The following is a 13763-nucleotide window of genomic DNA, read 5'->3' as shown; positions in this document are numbered from 1 at the left end:
GAAGCCAGGAGCCAGGAGCTTCCTCCAGGTCTCCCACATGGATGCAGGGACCCAAGCACCTGGGCTATCCTCTACTGCCTTCCCATAGCGATCATAGCAGAGCTGGATAGAAGCGGAGCAGCTGGGACTCGAACTGGCTCCCATATGGGATGCCAGTGCTACAGGCAGAGGCTTAGCACACTACACCACAGCACCAGCCCATCTTGTTTTAAAAACATTAATTAATTTGTTAATTTATTTATTTGAAAGTCAGAGACTGGCCGAGGGGAAGATTCTATCCACTGGTTTACTTCCTAGATGGCCATAAAGGCCAGGTCTGGGCCAAGCTGAACCCAAGAGATCTTCCAGGTCTCCTACATAGGAGTAAGAGTCCAAACACGTGCGCCATCTTCTGTTGCCGTTCCCAGGCCATTAGCAGGGAGCTTGATTGGAAGTGGAGCAGCCAGGTCTTGAACCAGCGCCCACGTGGGATGCCTGTAGCCAGTCTGGCTCTTTCTGCTCACTGTCCCCACAGTGCTTTGTTCCCACCTCTCTCCTTCTCTTTTTTTAAAATACATTTTCATCTGTTTGAGAGACAGTGACAGAGAGGGAGGTATCTTCCATATACTGGTTCACTTCCCAAATGCTCACAAGTCGGAACTCCATCCAGGTCTCCCCGTGGGTGCTCAGAGCCAAGCCCTTGAGCCATTATCTGCTGCCTCCCAGACACTTTAGCAGGGAGCTGGACTGGAAGCGCTAAAGAGCCAGGACTCAAACTGGCAGTCCAATATGGGTCCCAAGCAGGGGCTAACTTGCTGCGCCCCTGCACCCCCACCGCCTGTACCCGCTCCGTACACTCTGTGGTCTTCCCCGGACTCCCAAGGGCCAGCGTGGCTTCTGACTTCCTTCTGGGGCCCCAGGCCCAACACAAAGCGGGCTCTGAGCAAAGTTTTCCTCGGTGACAAAGTGAGCCTGTGCACTCTCCCTTCTTAACTCTAAGTTACCACTATTTGACACAAAAAAGAAAAAATTTACCAAGCTTTATTTAGGGTGTAATGGTTACAGACGTCTACCTAGCCCTACATCCCACGCCCCAGGCAGTCGGCCACCCCTGCCCTCAGTCTCACTTCTTGTCCTCTTCCTTCTTGTCTTTCTTGCCATCCTTGGTGGCCTGGGAGGCCAGGGAGCCCATGGCATTTCGAATGGCTTCGTTGTTGGGATCCACACCAGGAAGGTTCTCTAGAACACTCTGAAGGAACTCGGGGTCCTGCATCACGTCGTAATCATCCTCCTCCTGAAAAGAGGGCAGTGACGGCTCGGGACAGGGCCGGGGCAGGGGACAGCAGCACGCTCCCGCCTCAGCCCAGCTCTCCTCCTGTCGATGGGGCCGGGGCACCGCTGGCCAAGAGAAGCAAAGCACGTGGCAGCAAAGCATGCAGTGCCCACACACGAGGCGGGCACGAATGCCGACGCCGGCTTGCTACTGCCCAAGCAGAGAAGTCGGAGAGCTTCTAACGGAGCTCAGCGGGAAAAACAGACGCCTGCGATCCCACACCCGGCTCCTTTGTCTTTTTTCCCAGACCTCTTTCCACCCTCCTGGGGAGATGACCCAGAGACCTGCCTGGAGTGCTCCCGTCAGCAAGGACGGAGAATCTGAGAATACCGGGGCACTTCTGTAACTGACTACCAGCGCACCGTGGCCTCAGCAAGGTTTACACGTGTTGCCTCCTGCTCCTCAAAGTTCTCATCTACGAAACCCCGGAGGAGGAACGGTCCTCACCCGAGAGGCCTGAGGACCTGAACACACGGGGGTCCCACACTGGTCATGGCCGGCGCTCACCTTGGCTGGCTCCGATGTGTCCATGGCTGAGCTGGCATCGATGTCGGCTGACTCTGCCTGGCCAAACTCTGAGGACGAGAGAGCAGTCTGCTCAGTGGCGCTGCCCGACCCCAGCCACAGCACCACCCCGGCGCCCTGCTCACCGGCGCCCTGCAGGGACATCTGCATGGCGTAGGCGATCTGCTCCTCCTCAGTCATGCTGCTCAGGTCGGGGAGCCCGGAGCGGCTGAACTCCTGCTGGCTGATGGTCATCTTCAGCAGGGCATCGTCCGAGTCTAGGCAGGGAAGAGGGGCTGCACCCCCGCCGACCCACTCCAAAGCCACCACCCCAGGCCGGCCCAGCCGCCCCCTCCTCCTCTCCCCGCCACCCCCACCCCACACTCTGCAGGGTCTCCCCCCGGCTCCCGCTCGTGAGCACCCTCAGGCCAGGGACGTCAGATTCCACCTCTTTCACCTTCAGCCCCCGCTGTGGGAATCCCAGCCTCAGCGGCGGAGGCTGCCGCAGCCCGCCGTGCCTCCTCCTCCTGCCGCTGCCGTTGCTCTTCCATAGAGACCCGCAGAGCCTGGAGAAGGGCAGGACAAAGTCCGATTTTCCCCCAGCCTCACTCCTGCTGGGGGCTGGCGGGGGAGTCAGCTGAGGGCAGAAAAGGCGCACAGGGGGGCACGTGGGAAAAGCTGCAGGGCTAACAGGTGGTGTGGCCTGGGGTCTGATCAGGAGATGGGAACACGGAAGAGTCCAACAGAGACGAGACAGAATGACAGGGACGAGGGAGCGCGAGTGGGGGCACTGGGAAATGACCAAGGGTAATGGTAGTGTTTGGGGCTGCAGCACTAGGAGGTAGTGGTCCGTAGAGGGGCTCTAGCTGGGGTCAACCCTGGCTCACCAGGGCCAGCTCAGGATCGGCACTGGGATCCACTCCAAACTCGAAGTCACTGGCACCAAGACCCAGCATGGCGCCACCTTCACCAGCCAGAATCGGGGAGCTGATGAGGGCATCGGCCAAGCTGGGCCCGGGAGGCACTGTCACCAGGTGAGAGCCAGTTCCATCTTTGCCGTTCAGTGTGTTTACAAAGGCTGTCAGCTTTTCTGTGTTCACTTCCTGGGGAGGGAAGAACACAGGACGCTCTCTGAGGCCTCGCCCCGCACTTTCTGCTCGCCCACAGCTACTCCCCACCAGGGGCAGCGCTCCTTAGGCGAAGGGCTATCCGGTTTGTAACCAAATCAAGCCAACGATCCCTCCAGGCCCTACTCACCTCTTCCCCAAAATTGATAATGTCAACATTTACTTTCTCCTTCTTGAGGCGTTTAGCCAGTTTCACCAGCTGGGAAGAAGGAGAGAAATCAAGAATTCTGTTCCATGCTGGGGAGGGAAGCATTGCCTCCGCAAAGCACACAGAAACATGGGGACCGCCCCACAGTTCCCCGACAGAAACGTAGGTTCTGCACATCCACTTTCCCCCCAGACCGCCGAGTCCAGCGCATCTGCCAGGCTCGGCTGCAGGCTGGCAGAGCTCGCTCCCACGCACGGGCGGCTCCCACGTGGACTCACATCCTTTTCGTTGTCCTCCACAGGGCTCCCCACGAAGGCAATGATGCGCATCTTGTGATTCTTGCCCTGTCGGTGCTTCAGAGCCAGCTTGTAAAGGAAGAGGAAGTTCTGAGTCAGCCCAAGCACTCACCCAGCTCTTTCCTGTGTCACTCTGGGCCCTGTTCTCCTACCGTCTCAATGCACTCCAACTTGACCTTCATGCTCACACAAGACCTAGCCCCCACCCACTTCCACCCTGCCTGCTGTGCCTCTCTGCTGGGGGCGGGGGGGGGAGAGCCTCAGGGCCAGAGACTTTCTCCTCCAGTGTCTCCATGATGCTGGGACGCACACCACCACGTCCTTCCCAACCCAAGTTAGCTTTGTCTCGGCCCTCCCTCCCCCCCTGCTCTGGTCCTAGCTGAAGAGTCTAGGGGAGAAATGAGTGATGAGTGATGGAAGAACTCGGAGCAGGGAGGAAGCATCGAGGGGACCCTGCAGGACTCACGTGGGCCACGCGGATGCCAGTGCAGAAGGTGATCTTGCCCTTGGGCTGAACGGTATGGAGCTTGGAGAGGATGCGGCCGGTGTCGGGGGTGAGCGTGGTCAGCACTTCACAGTCACTAGGATGTGGGTAAAGAGCTTCAGGGGAATGCAGGAGCCTCCAAACTGTGGCTGACTTAGGTTTCGTTTTTTCACAGTTTTATTTATTTATTTGAAAGGCAGGTAGAACTCCCACTTGCTAGTTCACTCCCCGAGGGCCAACCACAGCAGGGCTAGGCCAGACCAAAACTAGGAGCCAGGAGCTCAAACCCAGTCTCCCACACGGGTGGCAGGGACCCAACAACTTGAGCCATCACATCACCTGCTGCCTCCTAGGGGGAGCATTAGCAGGGAGCTGGAATGGACAGCAGAGCTGGGACCTGAGCTGACACACGCTGATAGGGGATGCCATGTCCCAAGCAGCATCCTAACCACTGCACCAAAGGCCACACCCTGACTTACCCTTTCCTTAGAAACCCTGAAAGGAACTAATCTCTATTCTCCTTAACCAAACACCTATGCTTAGTGGATCCCAACTACAGAGGAGGTACGTGATTTTAGGAACCCTGTGCTCCACCTCCAAGTGTCTTCCCCAGCTCCTCTTCTCTCTCTCAGGGCTGCTTTCTATCTTTCCAGACCCACCTTCCACCTGATCATGCACAAACACCCAGACAGGTTCTCATGTGAGGATCGGCAGTTCCTAAAACAAATCATTTCGGGGGGTAACAAGATGTGTGGATCAGGGGCTATCATCCAAAATCATGTTTCCCTGACTTTGTGATACACTGGGACACAGCGTGAAAGCTGCCACTCAGGACACACGCCCACATCAGAGTGCACGCCCTGTGTCCTGGCTGCTCTGTTTTCCATCCAGCTTCCTGCTAATAGCCCTGAAAGGCAGCAGATGATGGTCCAAGTGCTTGAGTCCCTACCACCCACTCAGGAGACAGAGGAGTGAACCAGTAGATGGAAGATCTTTCTGCCTTGTCTTCTCTCACTCCGCCTTTCAAACAAATAAATCTTTACAGACATACATATTTTATTGTACGTACTTTCCTGCGAAATTTCATCCTGAGCAAATTTAGCTTCCTAACTACATGAAATTCGAGTTACTATTAAAAACCAGCGTTATTTACACTGACTAGTGAAGGACGTTCTTCGGAAAGTGATGGGCAAAAGCAGGTTCAGGGACTCTGTGAAAGGTGCGCCACTTCCTGGTGGGACAGGCAACTTGTAACAGCGGGTCACCCTGGGAAAACCACCGCCCACCCCCCACCTCCTCTGTCCCACGTACTTGGCCAGCGTGATGAGGCCCACGTTGTTCTCAGGGTTGCTGCGCGTCTTTGAGTGACACACTATGTTGACAGCGTCCTGCTGGGCCTGCAGCCGGGTGGGCAGGAAGTCCCCATTCCGCATATACTCACTGTTGTCCACGCTGTCAGATTAGGGGAGGAGGAAAGAGAAAAGTTACAGGCATCCTCTGAGATCTCCTCTCCACCCCTCACAGAGGTGGTTTTCAGACTTTGGGGAACTTACAATCACAGCAGTTTTTTTTTGTCTTGTTTTGTTTTTTAAAGATTTATTTATTTATTTGAAAGTCAGAGTTACACAGAAAGAGAAGGAGAGGCAGAGAGAGAGAGGATAGAGGTCTTCCATCTACTGGTTCACTCCCCAATTGGCCACAACGGCCAGAGCTGCGCCAATCCGAAGCCAGGAGCCAGGAGCTTCTTCCAGGTCTCCCACACGGGTGCAAGGTCCCAAGGACTTGTGCCATCTTCTGCTGCTTTCCCAGGCCATAGCAGAGAGCAGGATCGGAAGTGGAGCAGCTGGGACTCGAACCGGTGCCCATATGGGATGCTGGCACTGCAGGCAGCAGCTTTTTACCCACTATGCCACAGTTCCGGTTCCTGCAGTTTTTCTTTAAATAAACATAGACTAAGCCTCACTCCAGGCATCTGACTCAAAATGACCAGAGGAGGGAAAATTTTTTAAAATTTCCACAAATCATTCTGATCAGATTTGGTCTACCAATATCCCACGTGCACTTTCTTATAAGCTGTGTTTATTCAGTGTAAGGAAGCTTAATAAGTTTAGTAAGTCAAGGGTACACATGCCATGGGGAGCATTCCAAACGTGGGGAGTGAAGAAAGTAATTTAAAACACATTTACAGGGATGGGTATTTGGCCCAGTGGTTAAGAGGCCAGTTAGGGGGCTGCGTTGTGGTGCAGTGGGTTAAGCTGCCACCTGTGACACATATGAGTGCCGGCTGGGGTCCCAGTTGCTCAGTTTCTGATACAGCTTCCAGCTAATGCACCTGGGAAAGCAGTGGAAGATGGCCAAGTGCTTAGGCCCCTGCAACCCATGTGGAGACCCAGAGGGAGTTCCAGGCTACTGATTTTGGCTTAGCCCAGACCTGGCCATTAGAGCCATTTGGGGATTGAACCAGCAATGGAAGATACATCAATCAGTCTTTATCTCTTTCTCTAACTCTGCCTTCTATATAAAATACATAAACTTCTTTTTTTAAATGTTTATTTGAAAAGCAGAGTTATGGGCTGGCGCCGTGGCTTAACAGGCTAATCCTCCGCCTTGCGGCGCCGGCACACCGGGTTCTAGTCCCGATCGGGTCACTGATCCTGTCCCGGTTGCCCCTCTTCCAGGCCAACTCTCTGCTATGGCCCAGGAAGGCAGTAGAGGATGGCCCAAGTTCTTGGGCCCTGCACCCACACAGGAGACCAGGAGAAGCACCTGGCTCCTGGCTTCGGATCAGCGAGATGCACCGGCCGCAGCGGCCATTGGAGGGTGAACCAACGGCAAAAAGGAAGACCTTTCTCTCTGTCTCTCTCTCTCACTATCCACTCTGTCAAAAAAAAAAAAAAGAAAGAAAAAAAAAGAAAAGCAGAGTTATGGGGAGAGAGAAAGAGATACAGAAAGAGATCTTCCATTCACTGGTTCACTCCTGAAATGGTCACACAGCCAGGGTTGGGCCAGGCAAAGCCAGGAGCCAGGAGCTTCATCCCGGTCTCCCACATGAGTGCCAGGGCCCAAGCACTCTGCTGCTTTCCCAGACGCATTAGCAGGGAGCTAGGCCCAAAGTGGAGCAGCTGAGACTCAAATCGGTACCCATACAGGATGTGGGCACTGCAGGTGGCAGCTCAACCTGCTACGCCACACCACCGTCTCCAATCAATAAAATTAAAAAAAAAAAAAAAGGCCCATATCCCGAATTGGGATGTCTGGGTTCAATGCTCGCCTCTGGCTCCTGACTCCAGCTTCCCGCTAACACAGGCCCTGGGAATCTTTGGCAGTAGGACTGAACTGCAGAAGTGAGGTTTCATGGACTTGGGGTCTCACCTATTCTATGCAACCTCTCTCAACGTAAAAGAATCCAGCAGCATGAAGTACAGGCTATTGCTCCCCACAGACCATAGGAAGGTAGGTTAAGTGAAGCGGCTGTGTAAGCCCTGCAGAAGATCAAGTCTGGATGACGCCCGAGGTCCCCGGGAGCTCCGATCGTCAATGACTGTTCCCACGCTCACGGAAGAGGCAGTGCCCTGGACGAGCCGCCTCCTCTCTACCAGCAGGTAGAACACAGGTTAGGTGGGGCGGGCAGCTGGCCTGGCGAAGACAGTTGCACTCCCGGGCCACTCTGGAACGCCTCGGTTCAAGTCCCGGCCCTGCTCACAATTCCAGCTTCCTGCTAATGCTCACTCTGGGAGACAGCAGGTGATGACTCAAGTACTGGGGTCCCTGCCACTCACAGGGGGGAGAAGCATGAAGTTTCCAGTTCCCAGCTTCAGCCTGCCCCAGCCCTGGCCATAGCGGGCATCTGGGGAGTGAGCCAGTGGACAGAGCTGTTTCTGGTCTCTGTCTATCCACCTGTCTGTCTGTCTCTGCTTCTCAAAAAAAAAAAAAAAAAGAAAGAAAACGAGTTTAGGGTTTTCTTCCTTAGTGTGCTTTGTCTAGCAATAAATACAAATCAAAAATAGTACAGAGGTAATTAAGAAGCTCCTGGAAAACAAACAGAAAAGGGAATATAGGGTAGTATTCAAACCCTTATTCTATGATCCTAAATTGCTTAATTTTTCCAAGGTTCAGCTGCCTCATCTGTAGAACATAAACAGACTTCCAGGGTTGTTGTGAAGAGTAAATGCACAGTACTTGGCGTTTAGTAAGCATGGAACAGACTAGTTTTTATGGAAGCTCAGTCAGAAACCTCACACACTCTGTGTAAAGGAGGTCAAGGGCCAACTCTCTGACTATGCAATCTATCATCTTCCCCACACAGTGTATCCAAATATCCTCCCAGCAGGGAAGAAACTGCCTCTAGCTTCAAATAAAGCAGCCAGTCCAACCACAGAAAACCACAGAGACTTTGAGCACAGCCCAGAGAGAATCACCACAAAGTACAAGGATTGTAGATTGTAGATGGACAGAGCAGGGACAAAATATCAGAGTAAAAAAGGGGGCTGAGGGGCTGCCTTTGTGGTGTGGGTTAAGCCATGGCCGCCACGCTGAGTGCTAGCTGGAGTTCTGGCTGTTCTACTCCTGGTCCAGCTCCCTGCTAATACACCTAGGAAGGCAGCAGAAGATGGCCCAACTGCTTGGCCCTTGCCATCTCTGTGGGAGATCTGGATGGAGTTCCTGGCTCCTGGCTTCCAGCTGGCCCAGCCTGGGCTGTTGCGGCCATTTGGGGAGTGAAGCACAGATGGAAGATTCTCTCTCTTTGCCTTTTAGTAAGTAAATGAACCTTCAAAAACAGCATAGGTGGGGAGCAGCCACTGATGGCAAGGTCACCATCTGGAGTACCAGTTCCAGTCCTGGCTAATTTGCTTCAATCCAGCTCCCTGCTAAAGCACCTAGGAAAGCATCAGAAGATGGCTCAAGTGCTTGGCCCGAGCACCCACGTGGGAGATCTGGATGGAGTTCCTGACTTCTGGCTTAGGCTAGAACCAGCTGTGGCCGAGGCAGCCATCTGGGGAGTGCATCGGTGGATGGAAGATCAATCTCTCTGATTTTCCTTTTTTCTCTGTAGCGCTGCCTTTCAAATAAAGAAAGAAATCTTTAAGAAAAAAAATGGGGGGGGGGGAGGCAGGTAAGAACAGGGAGATGTGACAGCGAATCAGGCAACTGTCCCACTTTTTTCATATCAGAACCACTGGGGGGCAGTGTTGGCATTGGCAAAGACAGATTCCTTACTTCCTACACTTCAAAGAGTTGGTACAAGGCAGATGTTTGGCGCAGCTGCTTGGGATGGCTACATTCCATGTTGAAGAGCCTGGGTTTGAGTCCTAGCTCTGCCTTCTGCTTCTTGCTAATGCACCATCAGAGAGCAAGCAGGCAACAGCTCCAGTGTTTGGGCTCCTGCCACCCATGTGGGAGACTCAGATGGAGTTCTGGGCTCCTGGCTTCAGCCTGGCCCAGACCCAGATGCTGCAGGCATCTGAGAAGTGAACCAGCAGGTGGAAAATCTGTATCTCTATCTCTTTTCTTTCTTCTTAAAGATGAATTTACTTATCAATCTACCAAGGTATTTGAAAGGCAGAGCAAGAGAGAGAGGAGAGACACAGAGAGAGATCTTCCATCCACTGATTCACTCCCGGCTAAAGCCAGGAGCCAGGAATTCCATGCTGCTCTCCCACATGGGCGGCAGGGGCACAGCCACTTGGGCCGTCTTCCCCATCTTTCCAGTGCCTTAGCAGGAAACTGGAAGCTGGTTGGGAAGTAGAACAGCCAGGACTCAAAACGGAACTCTCATACCTGCTATACAACAACGCTGCTCCCCATCCCCATCTCTTCCTGTTGCTCTGCCTTTCAAATAGATAAAAACAATGAATAAACATTTTCAAATACTTTTAAGGGACCTGTGTTGTGGCACAGCAGATAAACCGCCACCCAAGATGCCAGCATCCCATAGGGCGCTGGTTCGAATCCCAGCTGCTCCACTTCTGATCCAGCTCCCTGCTAATGTGCCTGAGGAAAAGTGGAAGATGGCCCAAGTGCTTGGGTCCCTTTCAGGCCTGAGGGAGACCCAGCTGGAGTTCCAGGCTCCTGGCTTTGGCCTGGCCCAGCCCCAGCTGTTGCAGTCATTTAGGGAGTGAATTAGAGGATAGAAAACCTCTGTCTCTCTTTCTCTCCCTCTCTCTGTAACTGCCTTTCAAATCAATCAATCAACAAAACTGTTTGAAGTGTCATTTTCTAAAACTTCATTTATCTACTTATTTATTTAATTTATTTGAAAGACAGATCTCCCATCTGCTGGTTCACTCCCCAAATACCCACAAAAGCCAGGACTGGGCCAGGGCAAAGCCAAGAACCAGAAACTCTCCTGTGGGTGGCAGAGGCCCAAGTACCGGAGCCATCACCTGCTGCCTCCCAGGCTGCACACATCAGCACGGAGCAACCAGGAGCAGAGCCAGGACTTAAACCCAGGCACTCCTGGGGTGTGGGAGTCCCAAGTGAAGTCTCAGATGCCACACCACGCGCCCACCCTTAAACACCACTCGTGTTCAGCTCTGTCTCCACTGCCCGTTGACTTTTTCAATATCCCTCTATACAGAGATGCCGGACAAAGTTCAAGCTCCTCGGCTTGGCATTCATGATCTTCAACTGAGCTCACCTAAGTTTCCAAAAAAATAAAAAAAGGAACCACCTTAACGGAAAAACCTTTGAGTCACCTAGTCAACTTCCCATTCGCTAACATGTTACCTGTCTGCACTTCAGCGACTCTGTAGGTATCTGTCCCCCTAACCCTTCTCATCATGTCTAAGGCCCCACATACTTATCCTAGGGATCCCCTAAGAACCATGGTAACTAACACCCACACAATGCTCCAGTTTATAGAGACCATGACACATGCTTTATCAGCTATGCTATAGGACAGGTAGATGTCACACTTGTTCCAATTTTATAGAAAAAAAAGTGAGAGATTTCAAGTCCTGGCTGCTCCACTTCCTATGCCGCTCTCTGCTGTGGCCTGGGAAGGCAGTAGAAGATGGTCCAAGTGCTTGGGCCCCAGTACCCATGTGGGAGACCTGGAAGAAGCTCCCAACTCCTTTCAGATCAGCCCAGCTCCAGCTGTTGCAGCCATCTGGGGAGTGAACCAGTGGATTGAAGACACGCCCCCCTGCCTCTCTGTAACTCTGCCTTTCAAATAAATAAATAAATAAATCCTTAAAAAAAGAAAACAGGTTTTTGTGTTTTTCTAAATCCTGTTCTTTCTATTATAATGTGCTTGCTTCCAAAGGTTGCCGGAATTAGCAAACAAAAATACACGATTCCCAGTTAAATCTGAGTTTCACATAAACAAACTTGTTAGTTACACATATATTCACAGTCCTTTTTTTTTTTTTTTTTTTTTTTGACAGGCAGAGTGGACAGTGAGAGAGAGAGACAGAGAGAAAGGTCTTCCTTTGCTGTCGGTTCACCCTCCAATGGCCGCTGCGGCCGGCGCACCACACTGATCCGATGGCAGGAGCCAGGTGCTTCTCCTGGTCTCCCATGGGGTGCAGGGCCCAAGGACTTGGGCCATCCTCCACTGCACTCCCGGGCCATAGCAGAGAGGTGGCCTGGAAGAGGGGCAACTGGGACAGAATCCGGTGCCCCAACCGGGACTAGAACCCGGTGTGCCGGCGCCGCAAGGCGGAGGATTAGCCTATTGAGCCGCGGCGCCGGCCTCACAGTCCTTTTTTTATACAAAAAGTTATTGCTGGGGCCGGCGCTTGGTGTAGCAGGTAAAGCCGCTGTCTGCGATGCCAGTTCCAGTTCTAGCTGCTCCACTTCAGATCCAGCTCCCTGCTAATGGCCTGGGAAAGGCAGCAGAGGAGTACCTGGGCCCCTGCCACCCAAGTGGGAGACCTGGAAGTTGTTCCTGGCTCCTGGCCTCGGCCTGGCTCACCCTGGTTGTTGCAGCCATTTGGGGAGTGAACCAGCAGATGGATGACCTCTCTCTCCCTCCTGCTTCCTCTCTCTCTGTAACTCTGCCTTTTAAATACTTTTTTTTTTTTAAAGGAATAAGGTTCTCAGGTATGTCCCACCCAACTCACGACTTCTGCTGGGTTCATGTGCTATTCTGCATTCGCACCTAGAAGGAACTGTGGGATTGCTGCAAACACGCATGTTCTCCGTTTCTAGGTAGACTTTTACTAGCTGCTCAGCCTAGGGCTGGGGCTGAAGAAGAAAGCTGGTCTCTGGGTAAGAGCCTTTATTTCAGGTAGCCCGGGGGTTACATCTTGTCTCCACCACTTCAGCTGCGGGACTTCGGGCAAGTCATGTAAAATCGCTGAGCCTCAGTATCCTCCCAAAATGCAGGTATATTTACCTCCAAGTGACGCCGTGAGGCTTAAGCGACATAAAGTAAACAAGCAAAAATGCCTGGCGCATAGGAAGCAATCTACAAACAGAGACGATACAAGCAAGGCCAGAGCCAGAGCTGAGGCGACTGACAACTCTCCTCCAATACCCACTATTTTGAGAGGAGGACAGGAAGACAGAAGTCTGAGAAGCAGGACTCCGGTTAACAACAGACCCGGGGCTGGCCTACAGAGGACGACGCGCGAGTAGGGGGAGGCAGCAGGGCCCCGCTGGTCAAACACCGCCCGCGGGTCCGGCTTAGTGCGGGTTCCCAGGCCTGTCCTCTCTCGGCCCAGGGATGACTCAGGAAGTCCACAGAACTCCTCCCTCCGAGCTTCGCGCTGCATCCCGTCCATCGGTCCCCCGCCCCACCCCAGGCCCGCCCGGCCTCGGCGCAACACGCGCTCCCAGCAGACCCAGGCCCAGACCCGTCCCTACGGGTCCCGCGGTAGTTCCTCACCAAACCATAGTGCTTTCCAACACCATCTTGCCACCTTCCTCCCTCCCCGACCGGCTCGCCGACTGTGTAACAACAGCTCCTCCAATTGGACCTACGCTCGTCACCAATCACAGGTCTCGGCGCTTCGGGCTAGTTCCGCCTCCAACCCCCATTGCCTTCTGGGAGTTGTAGGCGCAGCCAAAATAGAAGCGAAGTCGTCGTAGGCGGGGCAGGGCTGGAGAGGGTTACCGCGGTAACCCTAGGACAAGGGCCCCGCCTCCACCTTCCTTGCACTTTTGGTTCTCAGGATGGGTTCCTGCTGGAGGGATCTCAGAGAAGCTGTGGAGGACGCTTTGAAAATGCTGTGGATATGTCTTTTTTTTTTTTTTTTTTTTTAATAATTTGAAAGGTAGAGTTACAGAGAGGCAGAAGTAGAGAGAGGTCTTCCATCTGCTGGTTCACTCTCCAATTGGCTGCACGGCTGCCGGAACTGAGCCGATCTGAAGCCGAAGCCAGGAGCCAGGAGCTTCTTCCGGGTCTCCCACACAGGTGCAGGGGCCCAAGGACTTGGGCCATCTTCCACTGCTTTCCCAGGCCATAGCAGAGAACTGGATAGGAAGAGGAGCAGCTGGAACTCCAACAGGCGCTCTGCAGGCCCTGGCTTCACCTGCTACGCCACAGCGCCAACCCCAGGTGGATGTCTGTTCCAGCATCGCCATTTTAAAAAAGTGACAGGAGGGGCCGGCGCTGTGGAGCAGCGGGTTAATGCCCTGGCCTGAAGCACCGGCATCCCATAAGGGTGCCGGTTCAAGACCCATCTGCTCCTCTTCCGATCCAGCTCCCTGCTATGGCCTAGGAAAGCAGTAGAGAATGGCCCAAGTCCTTGGGCCCCTGAACCCACATGGGAGACCAGGAAGAAGCACCTGGCTCCTGGCTTCGGATCAGCTCAGCTCCGGCCATTGCGGCCATCTGGGGATTGAACCATCGGATGGAAGACCTCTCTCTGTGTTTCTACCTCTCTCTGTAACTCTTTCAAATAAATAAAATATCTTTTAAAAAAAAATGACCGGATAATCCATTTCC

At 53.3% G+C, this 13763-nt stretch overlaps 1 protein-coding gene across 4 annotated transcripts; it reads right to left on the bottom strand.

Annotated features, from left to right (window-relative positions):
- Nucleotides 1-1003: 1003 nt before the first annotated feature.
- PSMD4 (proteasome 26S subunit ubiquitin receptor, non-ATPase 4) lies at nucleotides 1004-12810 on the bottom strand. Of its 4 annotated transcripts, none has more exons than XM_062192236.1 (10): nucleotides 12702-12810; nucleotides 5183-5323; nucleotides 3854-3968; nucleotides 3370-3456; nucleotides 3074-3142; nucleotides 2704-2919; nucleotides 2265-2382; nucleotides 1963-2094; nucleotides 1820-1887; nucleotides 1004-1273 (listed from the first exon to the last, which is right to left on the bottom strand). In XM_062192236.1, the coding sequence occupies exons 1-10, from the start codon at nucleotides 12725-12727 to the stop codon at nucleotides 1103-1105; spliced, it is 1143 nt and encodes a 380-aa protein (XP_062048220.1). In that variant the 5' UTR covers nucleotides 12728-12810; the 3' UTR covers nucleotides 1004-1102. The 4 variants fall into 4 exon arrangements, with proteins under 4 accessions (XP_062048220.1, XP_062048222.1, XP_062048219.1 ...); XM_062192238.1 differs by having other exon boundaries at nucleotides 2274-2382; XM_062192235.1 differs by lacking the exon at nucleotides 12702-12810 and adding an exon at nucleotides 11973-12022.
- Between the last annotated feature and the right edge of the window lie 953 nt (nucleotides 12811-13763).

Source organism: Lepus europaeus, chromosome 5 (genome assembly GCF_033115175.1).
Source record: "Lepus europaeus isolate LE1 chromosome 5, mLepTim1.pri, whole genome shotgun sequence".
Lineage (NCBI taxonomy): Eukaryota > Metazoa > Chordata > Mammalia > Lagomorpha > Leporidae > Lepus > Lepus europaeus.
The sequence above is the reverse complement of the archived record's forward strand: the minus strand, read 5'-3'. Positions and strand labels throughout refer to the sequence as shown.